Source organism: Sus scrofa, chromosome 2 (assembly GCF_054392235.1).
Source record: "Sus scrofa isolate SSC_HxYL_T2T_F1_AM1 chromosome 2, Sscrofa_HxYL_maternal_Yorkshire_Landrace_v2.0, whole genome shotgun sequence".
Taxonomy (NCBI): Eukaryota; Metazoa; Chordata; class Mammalia; order Artiodactyla; family Suidae; genus Sus; species Sus scrofa.
The window spans coordinates 50409516-50427309 of record NC_139384.1 but is presented as its reverse complement, the minus strand read 5'-3'; the positions used below and the strand labels follow the sequence as shown (position 1 = coordinate 50427309).

At 48.0% G+C, this 17794-nt stretch overlaps 1 protein-coding gene across 39 annotated transcripts in view; it reads left to right on the top strand.

The window, feature by feature from the left end:
• MICAL2 (microtubule associated monooxygenase, calponin and LIM domain containing 2) overlaps window positions 1-17794 on the top strand; it is a 256472-nt gene that overhangs the window by 48610 nt on the left and 190068 nt on the right. For all 39 annotated transcript variants that reach the window (XM_085011985.1, XM_085011976.1, XM_085011971.1 and 36 more), the window contains one exon: window positions 12645-12985. In XM_085011985.1, coding sequence (XP_084868111.1) covers window positions 12722-12985 — 264 coding nt within the window. In that variant the 5' untranslated portion in view covers window positions 12645-12721. The remainder of the gene's footprint in view (window positions 1-12644; window positions 12986-17794) is intronic.

Sequence of the window (17794 nt, the reverse complement as noted above, 5' to 3'; positions counted from 1 at the left end):
ATGGGCCCTCCCCGTGAGATGCACCTTCGTCTAATTCTCATAGGGACTCTGTGTTGTGAGCGACTTGTTCCTGAGAAGACTCAGAAATCCACATTCTTTCCACTACATCACACGGGCTTCCAGGAAGCCTCAGGGGGTTATTGAAACCAAGGGAATGCTGAGCCTGTCCGTCCCATGCTCCTGTGTTATTTCATTTTGCAATAGGGAAAGGACGTGGCTTTTTTATCATAGTGTATACAGCTTGTGAGCCACACGTGAAGTCCATCGTAGGGTATATAGGTATGGGGAGGTGCTTATATAGTGGGGTGGACAGCCATATTTCTGGGGGTCAAGTGACTTTTCCAGGATATGCAGATTCTATTGAAAGGGGAGACAACAAATGCCAGAGCAGGTTGTTTGGAAGTCAGCTTGCAACAGTGGTGGTGGCAAGAGGGATATTAGTTCCCACATGGCCAGCCTTTTTATTGGGAGGGGATGCTTCCTGACCCCGGCCAAATATGACATCGCTGCCAAGCTATGACATCGCTATGACAAATGTGACATCACTATGACAAATACGACATCGCTAATACCTGTTATGTTAGTTAAGATGAGATTTCCTGCCTAATAGATACACCTTTGGTTTTCAATGTCTTCACAGACTTCGAGTTTATCTCTCACATATGTAAAGTTTAAATGTTTCTGGTCATGGAAGGCTCTCCTCCAAGTGGCCGTCAGGAGGCCCAGCTCCTTCCTTTTCATGGCTCTGGCATCTCGCAAACATGGTTTCCAAGGCTGCTGCCTTCTGGCAGAAGGGGCGAGAGCCTGGAGGACCGCTGTAGGAGGTTCTCATGGGTCGGTCCCAGAAGTCGTGTGCATCACTTCTGCTCACGTTCCATTATCTCACACCGATCACAGGGGCTCACACAGGTACAAGGAAGAAGCAATGTGTCTGGTGGTCAGCTGGCCTATCTCTGTCCTACTCATCCAGGTGGGAAAGTCACCTCGCAGCTGACTTTTTAGTGGCCTATTCACCACTGTTGTCTGATGTTGCGTTGAGATCTCATGACACCAGATTCTGGCGTTTTGGAGTTGGATGAAAGAAATGGGGTATCATGAATTAAAGGGTCTAGGCCAGAGACCATGTCCCTGATGTAGTGGGTGAGGCAGCGCTGGGACCCCTCCATCTCCTCTGTGCAAGGGCTGGTGGTTACAGACGTGGGCTCTGAACTCTGGCTGGAGGGCTTCTAGTCACAACTTTACCACTTGTGGCCATGTAACCTTGACGTGTTGCTAACTTTTCTACTTCTTTGAAAAGTGAGGATGATAATAGCATTTAATGATGCCTTGGTTGGTTACAGTGATTAATTTCTTTGATACATAGAGAGCTTTTACCATATTGCTCAAGACTTCATAGGTACTCATTAAACGATGAGTAGAGTCCCAAGGATTAAACATCCATCCATTCATTCATTTAGCACATACTATGTAGAGAGGGCCTTGTGCTCGGAACTGGGAGTAGAGAAGTGAAAAGTGAATTTCAGCACAGAAGTACTTACTGTAACTGAAATAAGTATAGGAGACTGTGGAGAGATCCAGCCCATTTTGGAAAGGGGTTGAGGTTAGGGCAGTGGAGAATGTCTGGAGGAGAGGAGTCTTAAAGGAAGACTAGGAGTGAGTAGGGTGACTAACTAGTTGGCAAAGGGTTAGTAGGGTGAGGCTTCATTCACATCCGTGCGCTCTGCTTAAGAACAGTAGGTCTGACATACGATATGTCAGACTTACTGTTTTTCCAAAAGGGTCAGCTTCTTTGCCTTGCCTCCGGATTCTCCTAACATCAAAAGGATTCATACCCAGTGTCCCTGAAATTGATGTTAGTCAATGAAAAACAGACCGAGAGACAGAAGTCTCATCTAATTATACAGCCATCATCTCCCCTCATTCGAGCCTGATGGTGTGTCCAACAGCTCGAGGCTGATCTGGAGCTAATTGCCCTCGGGGAGTTTTTAGGGCATCTCTATACTGTGGGGAAGAATGTTTCCTGCTTTCAAGGAACTGCAGTCTGCTGGCTGCACTGTTCAGGGACTGTCACAAGGCAGGAGTGTTCTCCCCAGGCAAGAGTTGGTGGGGCCTGGGAGCTAAGACCAGGGAGCCTTACCCAACCTTTCTGGCAACACTGAAGCAGATTTTACAGATGCTGAGTGGGGGAAGGGCAGGGTTGGTGGTGGTTGCCCGGGAAAGGCAGAACAAAAGATAAAAACTTGGAATCTGGCAGGGCCGAGTTTGCAGAGGCTTCCTGGAGTCAAATGAGATTTGGAAGGAAGACTGAGAGAAGCCTAGGCGACTTACCAAAAACACCCAAAAAACAAAAAACAAAAAAAGCCAAGAAATTATGCCATCGAGCCACATTCCACATTAACAAACTGCAAGATTCTTTCGCTGTACATTTTATTCCATTTTAACTCAAGTATTTTAGAAAATTCTGTGCTCTGGTCTTGGATAGCTCCCACTGTAAAGTGGCAATGGGCAGTCCCTGTTGTGGCACAGCGGAAATGAACCTGACTAGCATCCATGAGGACGCAGGTTCGATCCCTGGCCTTGCTCGGTGGGATAAGGATCCAGCGTTGCTATGAGCTGTGGTGGAGGTTGCAGACGCGGCTCGATCTGGCGTTGCCATGGCTGTGGTGCAGGCCAGCGACTACATCTCCAAATTCGACCCCTAGCCTGGGAACCTCCAGATGCCATGGGTGTGGCACTAAAAAGACAAAAATAAATAAATAAATAAAGTGGCAATGGTTGGTTGCGTTTTTGTATGCATTTATTTATTTATTGTGGGAAAATAGACATGACAAAATTGCCCATTTTGACCATTTTTAAATGTTAGAATCCGGTAGCCTTAACTATATTGTGCAACCATCAGCACCATCCATCTCTAGAACTTTTTCATCATCCCAAAGTGAACGTCTGTAGCCATTAAATAATAACTCCCCAGTCCCTCTTCCCCCAGCCCCTGGTAATCCCCCTCTACTTTCTGTCTCTATGAATTTGCTTATTTTAGGTCCCTCCTGCCGTTAGGCTGGCCTCCTGGAAACTGGAATTTAGAGTTCACCATTCTCCTAGGCAGCCAGTGTGTGATGGAGGTGATTCAGGGCCAAAGCAGAATAGGCTGCTGAGTTTTTGTCAGTCAGATGGGCTTGGGGTGTGTGCTGAGGTCCTTTGTATCAACTCCTGGCCCGTAACCAGGTAGGTGGGTGTCCTACCTGGGGTTGACTGGCAAAGGGGTCCACAGGCACTGCTGAGACTGTGTCAGAGCCATCATCTCCTCCATCCCCCAGCATGGCCCTTTGGACTTGAAGGTCTGTGGTCTAGAGAGCAGAGGTCTGGGAGAAATGCAGCCTTGGGGGCCCTCGTCCCTCCCTTATGGAATGTAAGCCAGTTCCTTAAATGAACAGGGTCAGGGCTTCTTACAGGATGGCCCTTTCTTTTCTGGAGAAAAATGACACTGCTGGTGTGGCTGGAGCTGCACAGGCCTGAGGAAGAGAAGGTACCCAAGACCAAGCTGGTTTCATCAGGGGGAGAAAACCCCAGGACTTAGAAAGCATATATAGGAGAGAGTTATAAAGCTGTGCGTGCTTCCTGTAGAAAATCTGGGAAATACAGAAAACCATAGAGCTAAAAATAAATCATCTGAAATACCGTCATACACACGAGGGCTGTTCACATTTGGTTTGTTTCCTTTCTCCTCACTATTCCTCTAAGGAATTGAAAGCATATCGAGTACCTGAATTTGCATCCCGCTCTTTTCACTCTGATTTAGGGCATAAGCATTTCCCCGAGGATTAAATGTTCTTGTAAGTCTTATTTTTAAAGGCCTGCCTAATACTTTATTGTTCGGTTGCACCATAACTTATGAAGCCACACCCTGCTCTTGACGTTTGCAGGCTCTCGGAGCCTGAAAGAACTTCAGAGACTATAGAACCTAACCCATTAACATTTACACAGCAGCTGCAGAAAAGGCAGGTTGTATTATTTCCTTCGACACGGTTCATATCCATTGGTGGCTAAAAGCACGCATTTTGAAGTGAAATGGAGCTGGGCTCATTTGACAGCAGGCTCACTTGGTACCTTGGCATACAGAGGTGACCGGAGGCGGTAAAACTGCCTTCACTTCTGTCAAACAAGGGTAGTGACATGAGGCCGTGGATGTAAAGGATCAGGGGCCGGGGTTGGCATCCTGGGAGCAGCCAAGCAGCCCAGCAGTGCGGCTGTTACTGTTCTGATGAGGCTCTGTCTCTACATGCCCAGGCTTGAGGTCTGCCTCCATCAAAGGCTTTGCTTCTCCTAGAATGTTTTTTTTTTGCTTTTTCGGGCTGCACCTGTGGCATATGGAGATTCCCAGACTAGGGATCCAATCCGAGCTATAGCTGCCAGCCTACACCACAACCACAGCAACGCCAGATCCCAGTAGCGTCTGCCACCTATACCACAGCTCACGGCAATGCCGGATCCTTAACCCGCCGAGTGAGGCCAAGGATTGAACCTGCAACCTCCTGGTTCCTAATCGGATTCGTTTCTGCTGTGCCACGATGGGAAGTCCTCCTAGAAGTTTCTTAAAGACAGGCTTACAGTGCAAGCAGAGATAAGGGACACTGGCCAGAAATTATGGAAAAATTAAAAAATTTGTGTGTGTTTCTATACACATGCATAGATACATGCATATTTATGTGTGTATATGCAGTACACTTACATACTTGCATATATGCATTCATTTACACCATATATGCATTAGGTACAAACACACACACATACACATAGCAACCACACATGGCAGACTTATATTTGTATTACAAAAAAGTGAGGAGTTCCCGTCGTGGAGCAGTGGTTAACAAATCCAACTAGGAACCATGAGATTGAGGGTTCAATCCCTGGCTTTGCTCAGTGGGTTAACGATCCAACGTTGCCCTGAGCTGTGGTGTAGGTCACAGACGTGGTTCGGATCCCACGTTGCTGTGGCTCTGGCTTAGGCCAGTGGCTACAGCTCTGATTAGACCCCTAGCCTGGGAACCTCCATATGCCGTGGGAGCGGCCCTAGAAAAGGCAAAAAGACAAAAAAAAAAAAAAAAGAAAAAAGAAAAAAAAGTGAGACAAGCAAGTTTTGAAATTACCTTTTTCCCTCCACCAAAGTCCTTGCTTCTTACAGAGTAGAAACAGAAAGAGAGGGAAAGAGGAGTTCCCTTCGTGGCTCAGCGGTTAATGAACCCGACTAGGAACCATGAGATTGTGGGTTCAATCCCTGGACTTGCTCAGTGGGTTAGGGATCTGGCATTGCCGTGAGCTGTGGTGCAGGTTGCAGACCCAGCTCTGATCCCTCATTGCTGTGGCTGTGGTGTAGGCCGGCAGCTGTAGCTCCAATTCAACCCCTAGCCTGGGAACCTTCATATACCAAGGGTGAGGCCCTAAAATATCGAAAAAAAAGGAAGAAAGAGAAAGAGAGGGAGAGGGTGAGGAAGGAAGAAAGCACGAGAACATCACTCTACCCCACAGACTTGTGAGGACTCCTTAGAATAATGCAGGTGTAAGAGCCTGGCTTTCCGTGGGCTTCTGATGACACTGGCCTCCTTCCTGGTACTGTGACTGTGACTCATGGGGTGAGGATGGGGGATTCAACCTCAGGTGATCCTGGGATCTGTCACTGTGAGTGATTCCCCAAGAAAATGGACAGAGGTGATGAAGTGGCGATGTGTGAGGTCATTTCATTCCAGAGCAGTGGAGTCAACTCACTATTGATAAAGAGTGAGGAGAGGGCCGGGGTCAGAAAGGCAAGACCAGGAGTTCCCATTGTGGCTCAGTGGGATAAGAACTGGACTAGTATCCATGAGGATGCTGGTTCATTTCCTGGCCTCGCTCAGTGGGTTAAAGATCTGGCATTGCCGCGAGCTGTGGTGTAGGTCACAGATGCTGCTCGGATCCTGCGTTGCTATGACTGTGGTGTAGGCCAGCAGCTGCAGCTCTTTGAATCCCTAGCCTGGGAACGTCCATATGCCACAGGTGCGGCCTTTTAAGAAAAAAAAAAAAAAAAAAAAAAAAAGCCAAGACCACATGACCTTGGGCTCTCAGAGGAGGAAGAGCAGAGAAGGCCAGGGCCTGCAGTGGACCTGGAGTTTCTTTCCTGAGCACTCCTCCAGTGGGGCAGTGGAGACAGAAGGCAGTGTCCAGGCCCTCCTGCAGGCTGGGCACTTGGCAGGCTTTCACAGTACATCTCTTAGATACATTTCCATTAGCCTTCCTAGTAGGGACTCCAGATGGCATGTCTAAGACGACTGCATGTGTGGAGTTCCCATTGTGGCTCAGCATTAAAGAATCCTACTAGGATCCATGAGGATGCAGGTTCGAGCCCTGGCCTTGCTCAGTGGGTTAAGTATACAGCATTGCCGTGAGCTGTGGCATAGGTTGCAGAGGCGGTTCGGATTCTGTGTTGCTGTGGCTATGGTATAGGGCGGCAGCTATAGCTCTGATTGGATGCTTAGCCTGGGAACTTCCATATGCTATGGGTGTGGCCCTAAAAAAAAAGAAAAAAAAAAGAAAAAGAAAAAAAGAAAGAAAAGGACTGTGTGTGTGTGTTCAGCCTGCATGGAAAGAGGCTTTGACTTCCTGTGGATGATCTCAAGGTTTAAAACCAGGATTGGTGAGAAGCTGTTGGAGAGACAACACTGATCTTGGGGACCAACTACGAGGTGTCAACCTCCCTGAGGCTGTCTTCCAGTCAGAGGAGACAAGGGTGGGACAGGCAACCCAGGGAGGCAGTGGGCACTCCACTCAGGGAGGTGACCAAGGAAAGGCTGGGGACTCCTGGCTGGATGGAGGCTATAAGCAGGACAAGGGGGCCCTTTCAGTCCCTTTCCAACCCTGGGAGTTGCCCCTTTAGGTTCAAGTTGGTGTCACATGTCCTGGTAGGTGGAAAGCCAGGCCTCCCTGGGCCAGGTGAGAAGATAGCGTCTATACACATCACCTGTGAACCAGGTGTTCTGCCCGTGCTGGGCTCTGCAGAGGTACAGCATGTACAGGAGGCATTTCCCGGTGCCTTGGCCCTGGCTGGTTCCTGCCTCATCTCCGATGTTGGATCCAAGTAGCCATGAGGGTCTCCGATGTGCATGACGGAGACCTGGGGGCTTTTAGTGGGTGCACAGGGGTGAAGACCCCCATTTCTACTCCCGAGGAAACTGGGTCCTGCCCCATGGCCCCTTGGGGAGCAAAACCTGGGAGATGATAAATTTGAGTGGGGTCTTGGCAGTGGCATTAATGAGAGTCTGGTTTTTACCTTGCATTTTCTTTGAAACAGGTCTTGTCTGTGAACCTTGAGGGTGGAGTTGAGGGCTGTGCTTCCCTCCTTTTGATGGTTCTACTCAGGATTCCTCCCAGCCCTCCTGCTTATAGAACTCTGTCTTTTATCCACTGCCTGGTCACACTCTTTGATGCCATCTGGCAGGTGATGAGGCCCCCGGGGAAGGCAGAAGTATGGGCGTCACAAATGGGAGTGCATTGGCAACTTGGGCCAGGAGGCTCACCTCTCAGTTTGGGAGCTACTCGGGGCCTCTGCATAAACCTTGAACTTGTCTCCCAGATATTATGGGCTGAGCCATTAACAGTGCTGGCACTCTAGGGCCCTGAGTTTTAATATGTAGCAGCCAGAGGTAGGGGAATGGAATTGCTTTGTGACTCATGAAGTCACATCGGCAGAACCACAAATAAGGGACTCTGGTTGGCAAAAACCAAATTGCTTCAAGGCTATTCTTGGAAACTAAAGCCTCACATCTTGTTTCTTCCCAGAAAATGCAGAAACCTTTCATATTTCTGGGTAGTTAGGTTTATTTATATTTCATATCAAACTCCAAAAAGGCAACATCTGGGTGGTGGTTGACAAGAAAGGCTAACAAGAGCTATTACCCAGGATCCTCTGATTTAACCAAACCTTGACCTTCTTCTGGGGAAAGAGGTGCCTCCCACAAAATGTTACACTCCTCTAGTTTCTGGAAGCTCAGACTCACGGAGTCCTTCTAAGTCAACATTTCTAGTTCATTCACAAAACCACCTTGTACCATGGATGTTTTCAGTTCATTATTTCATTTCAGTTTGAGTAACTTCCTTGTATGAGGTTCCCCACTTTCCTTTTTTTTTTTTTTTTTTTTTTTTTTTGCTTTTTAGGGCTGCTCCTGCAGCATATGGAGGTTCCCAGGCTAGGTATCTAATCGGAGCTGTAGCCACTGGCCTACGCCAGAGCCACAGCAACGAGGGATCCGAGCTGTGTGTCTGCGACCTACACCACATCTCAGGGCAACGCTAAATCCTTAACCCACTGATCGAGGTCAGAGATCAAACCCACAACCTCATGGTTATTAGTCAGATTTGTTTCCACTGTGCTACAACAGGAACTCCGAAGTTCTCCGCCTTCTATATGGGGAACTTAAAAAGTCAGAAGTTGAGTGAGTTGTCTAAGGCTACACAACTAAGAAGTGGGTCTGAAGCCAGATCTTCTGTATTAAAAGCCCATGGCCTCTAATTTTAAAGTATATATAATTCCTTGAGCTGGGAAGCTAATACTAAGGCTCATCAATTATGTTGCTTTTTCTCTTCTTTTTGAGCCATTTGACGAATAATGAGTGCTGTCGTCACCAGGTGCTAAATACATCCCCACACATGATTGAGTTTATTCCTTATCACCCTATGATATGAGTATTTGTATCCCCACTTAACAGATGCGAAAACAGGTTGAGATAGCCTAGATCACGTGCCTAGTGTCAAACAACCAGCGAAGGTGTGAGACCAGATTCACACCCGGGTTTGCCAGCCTCTAAATATTCTGATGCTCTTTTGTGAGGAAACCTACTCTGTGTGGGCGTCAGTCATTTCTAAGGTCTGCTGACTTAAACTTAAACGTTGAGACTAGACCCTTCAGATGCAGGAGGCAGGGCTGAGCCTGGTACAGGCTGCCGGGCACAGTCCCAGGCAGGGCTTATCTTCTCCTGTCTAGCCATCTCCCTCCACCTCTCGTATCTCACTCCAGATAAGAGCTAGTTCCTGGAGCTCTCACGCCCACCCAGTGCCCTCAGCACCACTTCGGCTCTTCCCCTTAGAGCCCTAAAATTAAGTTGTGCATTTTTCTTTGGGGGAAGGAGGGGAGGCAGCTGGGGTTGGGAGGCGACAGTTTCTTCCAGTTTATAAATTCTTCTCTGGGAGTCAAGTCTGGCTCGATACCTCGAAACAGTTCACCATTTTAGACAAGGAGAAATTGACTTGGAGAATTGTTTTCACAAAATTCTTTCTCAATCTGGTGTGTCCCCCAGATTCAAGTCTGCCCCAGGTGATACATTTCCACATCTGCCCAGGACTTTTCAGGGCCAGGCTCTGCCATCACCCATGTATCGCATCCTCCACAGCAATTTTGCAAGGGGCTGATTACTGTCCATCTCTTACAGAGGAAGCAGCTGAGGCTCAGAGCTTACGGGGCTTGCATGAGGCCAGGCAGGTAGCAAGGAGCCAAGCTGAGCTTTGGACATGGGCTTCAAGAACCCCAAAGCCTGTGGTTTTCTCTGTACCACCTGCCCATCCTCAGAAAGGGCTGCAGCTTTCCAGTAGAACTCAGGCAGCTTTGCAGTTGTGAGTCTGCTACCGCATCCCTTGTTCAACCCCAGGCACAAAAGTGGTTCCAAAGATGGACAAAGCCTGAGGATGTTAATAGGCTCTGAAAAGCAAATGAGTCTTGTTCTCTGTTTATGCTCTCTGGGTGGTGAGCCCTGCACATGGGGAATGTTGAGACACAGTAGGAGGCAGTGTTTATGTGAGTGATGCCAACGTGAGCGCTGCAGACATGAAGGAAGCCGACTGATCCTATGTGAGGGAATCTGTCTTTTGATGCCAAGCAGAACAGAGAGCCAGCTTTCCAAGCTGGCTGAATTTGTTGAGTTGAGGACACCCAAGCAGCCAGGTAAGTTCTCATGGAGGATGGAGGCCTGGCTGCAGAGTGGACTTGGCTGGGCTGGAAGCAGGGAATGTACTATTTTCCCTCCAGTTGAGCCTGGTTGGAAGCTCTTGGGGAAAGAGGGGTGGGGGGGAGGGGCCCTATACTGTAGCCTGTGCCACAGCATGTGGGTATCCGGTATCTGCCCCCAGCGGGCTGCCCCTCACAGGTGGTACCCAGCCAGGTTGCCACATAACATACATGTGTGCTTTTCTCTCCCCCGGCTCTCCCAGCTTCTTTCCTCATGGTGCCTGGGCAGCCCCCTAGCTGCTTCCTTCTCCACTCCACCTCTGCCATCTCATCTTCCCAAAGACGTATCTCATCCCGATGCTCTGTCTCCTGTAGCCCACCACCTGCTGGAGAAGCCTGAGCCCCAGACGCCTCCACTCTATCTTGTCATGAGTCCTGAGCTCCCAGCGCCTTGAATGTGCTGCCATTCTGCGGCTGTGCTAGGTCTCCCCAGACTCATGCCTTCATATGATCCATCCCCCAGTCTTCTAGTGACATCCAACTCCTTCCTAAAATTGTAGCATTTGAGCATTTTCCTCCTGTGGCTCCTCGGGACTCCTCCAGGCTCTGTTGAACACCTTCTCTGGACTTCCATGTGCTGTGTTCATTTTTACAAACACTGGCCTGCTCTCTTGTAATCAACTCTTTTTTTGGTTGGTTGGTTTTTGTTTTTTAAGGCCAAACCGTTTTGTTTTGTTTTGTTTTGTTTTATGTGTGTGTGTTTTTATTTTTTGTTTTGTTTTTGTTTTTTGGTGTTTTTGTTTGCTTGCTTGCTTTTTAAGGTTTTTTTGGTGTGTATGTGTGTGTTTTGCTTTCTAAGGCTGCACCTTTAAGTTCCCAGGCTAGGGGTCCAATCGGAGCTGTAGCCAGCAGCCTACACCACAGCCACAGCAACTCGGAATCTGAGCTGCGTCTGCAACCTACACCACAGCTCAAAGCAACGCCGGATCCTTAACCCACTGAGTGAGGCCAGGGATCGAACCTGCATCTTCATGGATCCTAGTCAGGTTCATTAACTGCCGAGCCACGAAGGGAACTCCATCTTATAATCAACTCTTTATGGGCCTGCCTTTCTCACTAGGCCCTGTCTCTGTGTCCTCACACCTAGGGTGATGTGTGGCCCTTGCTAAGGCACCAGTAGTTGTTGCTGAGTGAATAATTAAAGGATTAAGGAAGAAGATAAACACCATCCTCTGCTTTTAGTTTTAAAAGACCAGCCCACAATCCAAATGTGCCCACAATAATATTTCCGTCTGGAGAGTGGGAAGCTGCCCAGCCTGAGAGCCTTTCTGTTTGCCGACCTGCTGCTGCCAGGCCTCCGTCTGGGGGAGCTTGGTGCGCTCTATCCTCTTGTTTGCAGACACCCCCCCTGCTGCCCCCCAAGCCCTCCTGACTGCTGGGCAAGCCCCAGCTCTTCCACACTTGTCTTCTTGCACTATCTTTGGATTTTGGAAAAAGAGCTAGTGCTTTGGAAAATTAGCTCTAATTTATTTCTGTTCCTTTGAAACGTAAATTACTTTCCTAAGAAATGGCTGAGGTTAGAGTGGTGCAGAGAGAAAGGATGATGGCCAAAACCCAGGCAAGCTATTTTTGTGATGTGAATGAACTTCCATCGCATTTTTCCTTCCTTCAAGCCTAAGCACTTGTTCCAAATAGTTCCCAGCTTGGCTTACAAAGCACAGACTCCTTTTGCATCTCAGGTGGAAACCCACGTGTCTCTCTGTCTTTCTGTATGTCTGATTGAAGTGGACGCTGTCCTTCTAGCCGATGCTAAGAATGGAGGGGAGCTTTGAGAGGTGGCCATTTGTTGTTTGTATAGGGGAAAGACCTGCCCTCTGGTAACTAACAAAAGAGGAAACTTTGAAGTCTAAGAGGGGGTGGGTTGATGGTCATGATTTGAGTTTGAGGGGCTGTGCACTCATGTCGTGTGCTTAGGTTACATTAGCATTAGTCAGCTCAACATGAGTTCCCATCATGTCTCAGGGGAAATGAATCTGACTAGTATCCATGAGGACCCAGGTTCCAACCCTGGCCTCTCTCAGTGGGTTAAGGATCCCGAGTTGCCGTGAACTCTGGTGTAGGTTGCAGACAGGGCTCAGATCCAGCGTGGCTGTGGCTCTGGCGTAGGCCACTGGCTACAGCTCCGATTCCACCCCTAGCCTGGGAACCTCCATATGCCGGGGAGGCAGCCCTAAAAAAGCAACAAAACAAAGCAAAATGAAACAAGAAAAAACATTAGTCAACCAATTTATGGCACTAAGAATTACAGGTTTTCAACCATGCTAAGTCTAATGTGACTGTCTGTTTTGTGTTTATTTTCCTTTTGCTAGTTACAGCTTCCAGGGCCATCTGGCTCATAGCAAGATTGACCAGGTAACATTGGCATCAGCTCAGCCAGGGTGTATCTTTGGCAATCGGTAGTTCTTTGCAGTTGGCCAGGGAAGTGGATGCTAGGGAGAGGTTGCCGGCAAGGCAGCATTGCCAGGTTTCAAGGTATGATTATGTATTTCCTATAGATCATGTATGTTTACTATTCAGTGTTATGTTTTGTGTGTTAGGACCTACAAGCAATTGTATTTTTACGATTCCTCTCTGTGCTCTCATCCACGGAGCTCACCTCCACCTCCACCTCCCTTTGCAGGTGTGACGTCTCTCCAGGTACTTCATGGTTTCCTCCTCCCTCCTCTCCCCATCGCTGCTCTACGTGGCTCCTAAAACATGGGGGAAAACGAGGACGAGAAGCAGACCCAGGCCGGGCAGGTTTTCGAGAACTTCGTGCAGGCGTCCACATGCAAAGGCACCCTCCAGGCCTTCAACATCCTCACCCGGCACCTGGACCTAGACCCCCTGGACCACAGAAACTTTTATTCCAAGCTCAAGTCCAAGGTGACCACCTGGAAGGCCAAGGCCCTGTGGTACAAACTGGACAAGCGTGGGTCCCACAAAGAGTATAAGCGAGGGAAGTCGTGTATGAACACCAAGGTAAGGGGAACTCCTGCATGGATGCGTCTGACCCCTGGTGGGGACCTGGGGGTTGGCTGGCTGGGAGCTTAGGACGTGTTGCCATGGGGCCAATCTGCAGTTCTGAGTAGGCATGGGTGTGTTTTATTGTGTGGTTCAGCTGAAGGTTGCCTTCGTCTGTCTAGGCACAGCTTATCCTGGTTGTGGCTTCTGTCTTATCAGGATGGCCTCAGCAAGTCTTCTGTGTCTTCTCCAAGGCAGAGAAAATGAAGGCATGCTTGATGTTATCCTGTTTCTGCTATTTCTGCTACCATTCCTTCTTCTAGCAGCTACCATTGGCCGAGCAACTTCTCTGGGCGAGGCACATTCTGTACCTGGTGTCACTGAAGAGCACGGTCATCCTTTGGGTCATTTAAGAAATACGGAACCTGCAGTGAGGTCCTATAGTATAGCACAGGCAGCTATATCCAGGCTCTTGGGATAGACCATGATGGAAGATAATATAAGAAAAGGAATGTATATACATGTATGACTGGGTCATTTTGCTGTACATAAGAAATTGACACAACACTGAAAATCGACCATACTCTAATTAAAAAAAGTAAATATGGCAGTTGAGAAGTCAATTACCTTGCTCAAGGTCACACAACAAGAAGGCAGCCTGGATCTCTCTGATTCTAAGGCTGATGCCCTGAATTCCCTGTAGAGGCATAATTAGAGTTGTGTTCCCCCAGGAGCAAACATTTTAGAAAGATCCCCTGAGTTTAATTGGCTAAGAAGTAGGTCTTTGGGCTTGACTGCCTTTTCCTCTCTCTCTCTTCTTCACACCTCCTCATTCTCTACCTCCCCATCCCCTTCCTCTGCTCAGGATCACACTTGTAGTTAACCCTCCACAAATGGGTCCTTCCCCCCATTGTATGGCCCTAGGCGACATCAGTGAAGGAGGGGCCGCCCAGCGCATCACATCTCTGTGAGCGCTGCATTGCCCATCACCAGATGGGCAGCCAGAAGTCAAGACTTCCCAGCTAGACCCTGGGGGCTGTTAGCCCTGGGCACTGGTCCAGGCTGTGTGTTTAGGTTAAAAGAGAGCATGCTGTATTTAGACCTCACAGGAGGTAGCTCAGCCAGAGCCCTTGGAATTCTAGTCGGTGCCAATCCTAGACAAGAGGATTGAACTCTCCATAGCAATCAGGGCTGTTGTGTTTTTGTTTTGGTGATGCAGAGCTGTTGAGTGCACCGTGGGATACAGCGGCTGCTTTCCCTCGCCCCCCGGGGGAGACAGCTGCCAAGCTCCTCTGAGCCTGGGTCACACAGGACTGCATGGGGCATAGGAAAGTATTCAATCAGGCCAAAACAGCCCAACTGCTTTATCCCAGAGCATACTAGCCATCCAGGAAGGGCCTTCCCGTCACCTGCCAAGCATCAGCCTTACACAGAGGAGATGGAAGCTTTAGAGAATAAAAAAGGGGAGAGAGGGGTGCCAGTATCCTAGGTGCCAGCCCTGCCCAGCATCTCCTTTCTTAGTTGTTATAACTTCACGGTTCATGGCTCTCTGGGCAGCTCTTCAGAGTTCCAGGAGGGGGGAGCTTTTACCTTTCAAAGCATCACCCTCTTCAGTCATACTATATGGTAGTTTTCTTTGAAAAGTTCCCATAGAAGTCAGGTAGCTGGGTTACAGTATGTTTTGTCAAGGAAACTTTTCTCTAATTTTACCGGAAAATGCCTCTCCCAACAGTTTCCAGCTGTTGTGGGATGCTCTTGATGATCCGAAGTCAGAGGGATGGAATGGAGGGTTGACCACCATGAAGATGTCCTTTCAAAAATCACTAGCAGTTGCCGTGGCCTGTCTATTTTATAAGCTTTGATGGCTTGAAGTGGAAGAGTCCCGACATCCTGTGGTTGGCAGGTCTTCATTGATGCCTAAAATACAAAGGGAAAGGACTTAATGTCTTTCATTAGTGATGCTGAGTAAGAGCAGTTCCTGCCAAGGCACTTTTACATCCTTTTTTGGGAGAAGAAACAAAAGACATTTCAAATGTCATGAAAACGACCTAGAGCCTGCAGAGTAGACAATACATTTGAAAACGCCCTCTGTGTATGGTTGTGACTGTGCTAGGCTGCTTTAGCTGCACATTTCAGAAACTCAAACTAACCTAAACAGAACAGGGAAATGATTAACTCATATAAACAAGAAGGTCCAGACACTCAGAGTCATTCCTATCCTTTCTCCTTCCATCTCTTTCTTGAATATTTTTCTCTGTCTTGGCTCCATTCTTCCTTCCTGCAAACAGGTTTTTTCCATGTCGTTAGCCTCTATTTTGTATCTTTATAGCATGAGAATCTTTCTCTTCCTTGTCAATATGGAAAAAAGTCTCAGGGAAGGAGTGTGACTGGCTCACTTCTGGGCCAGTTATTGTGGCCAAAGCCAGAGGAACTGACTCGGATTTGCAGCCCTTTTAAAAACCATCACATTAAAAAAGAAAAAAAAAAAAAAGCATCATGTGGGAGTTCCTGTCGTGGCTCAGTGGTTAATGAACCTGACTAGTATCCATGAGGACTCAGGTTCGATCCCTGGCCTCACTCAGTGGGTTAAGGACCTGGGCGTTGCTGTGAGCTGTGGTGTAGGTTGCAGATGTGGCTCAGATCCCTCATTGCTATGGCTGTGGTGTAGGCCGGCAGCTATAGCTCCGATTCAACCCCTAGCCTGAAACGTCCATATGCTGTGGGTGTGGGCTTAAAGAGACCGAAAAACAAAAACAAAAACAAAGCTTCATATGATTGACTTGAGGGAGGAGCAGGTCCCTGGGGACATGGAGGTAGGAGACAGACAAATAGCAGGTGTTTCTGCATAACAGGTGACTGCTTTTTGCATTCTGGTTATGGTACAGGATTCATAAGGACGATTCATGCTCTGTCTGAGACCCTGGCACTTTTACTCCTTGTTATGAGTCAAGCCAAGCACAGACTTGGTCTTCCCTCTGACCCGACATGAACAGACACTCTCTTGCTCACACACCTTGCCTGGGTATCCTTTGGTGTAGTAGTTTATGCCAAGCATTAGCCACACAGGTACTGCTGGGCATTAGTGTGCACAGGGTTGATCATTAAGCTAAGCTGTGAAACACAGGTGTGTCAGGCACCAGGCATATAGCCAAACTCCTGCTTAGCCACAGGTAGAGTGGGGTGAATGAAATTCGGCCAGAACTCCCACCTTTGCACTGATGTGGATGCATCTCAGGACCAGCTAGAGTCGATCTGGATCTCAGTGTTTCATAAGCATTTATCAGCCCCTACCAGGTGTTAGACCCTGCCTGCTCCCTTCATGCAAGTGGTGTGTGTGTGTGTGTATGTGTGGGGGGTGATGGTAGAGGCAGATTGACCAGGATCTCTTTGGAGAGGACAGCCTCTGGTACAGGTGCCAGGGAGCAGGGAGAAGGACCTGTCAGGTCCCTAGGGCAGTGGCCTAGGTGCCAGTTGCATCACCTAACTTGGACTTGTTGTTAATTACTGATTATTATTTATGAGGGTTTTGCCAGGCACTTCATAATTTTCTCCCTGGGTGTGATCTGTTTGGATAAGGAAGGAATGAACCGAGGAGCAAGCCAAAGAAACTCTTTCAGGACGGATGTCGGTTCTCAATTTGAGTATCACCCAGATCAAATGCCACATCCAATTGGGCAACATTCCTGAGGAAAACAGCCCCAGAGGAATTGCAATACATAATTTGGCATGGGAATTACCATCATCACAAAGTCATGGAGTCTGATGATTTATTTTATATGAGCCTTTAATATTAGAAGGAACTCGAAAGAAGGTTGGGTACAATCTCTGCTTTTGACAGATGACAAACAGGGAGCCCAAACCCAGGCAGCTGAAACTATTGGGATGAAGCTAGTGGGTGGCATTGCTAGAATTTGGACTTCGTTTATTGGTTTGCTCATAGAGAGTTTTGTTCATTCATTCATTAGGTGTTTCTGCCCCTGCCCCTGAGTGGGTGTTTGACAAGGAAGGTGGTTCAAAAGATTAATAAGTAGTGGTTCTCACTTAAGTTTTCTATAAAGGAGACAAAAACATCATTATTTCTATATTTATTCACTGAGTCATTTATGATCATTGATTAGTTACCATGTGCTTGGTACCTACCCAGGCACCAGTCAGCCACTTAATATCTCTGTGGCCTTGGGCAGGTTGTCTAAGTTCCTGATCCTCACTAGCAGTTTCTGTAAAATGAGGATAGCAATGGTACTTCCTGCATGGAGTTATTGTGAGCATTAAATCATTTTTGCAAAGAGTTTAAAATGCTGCCTATGATATAAGAAGTGATGAGTAAATGTTTATCTATCACTATTAATATCCTAAGCGCTCTGAGAGAGTTGGTGACACTGTTTTGCAAGCGTATAGAAGAGCAAGTGACCAAGTGTGACTGGGGTAGTCTGGGAATGCTTCCTGGAAGAAGAGGTGTGATTTGGGGCTTGGCAGATGACTAGGAGTTTTCCTTGCTTTGCTGAAGGAAGAGCTAGAGGGACCATAAGGCAGAGAAACATATTTTGGGAAGAGAGCGTTGCTCATGTAATGGGAATGAAGGTGCATGTGGGGAGAGGGAAGAGGAGAACATGGGGTCTAGAGAGAGCAGAATGGATGAGTGACAGGAGACCAGAAAGGCCTCTTGAGGTCAGACCATGAGGAGAGCATCCCTCGTCAAACGGAGGACCTGGAGGACCATTGAGAATGAGGCCCTGCCTCCCAATCCTGGGTTCTTTCTCTCACCCTCCCAGGACTGGCTCAATCATCACAGGTAACCAGTTCAGACCAGAAGGCATTTGTACATCA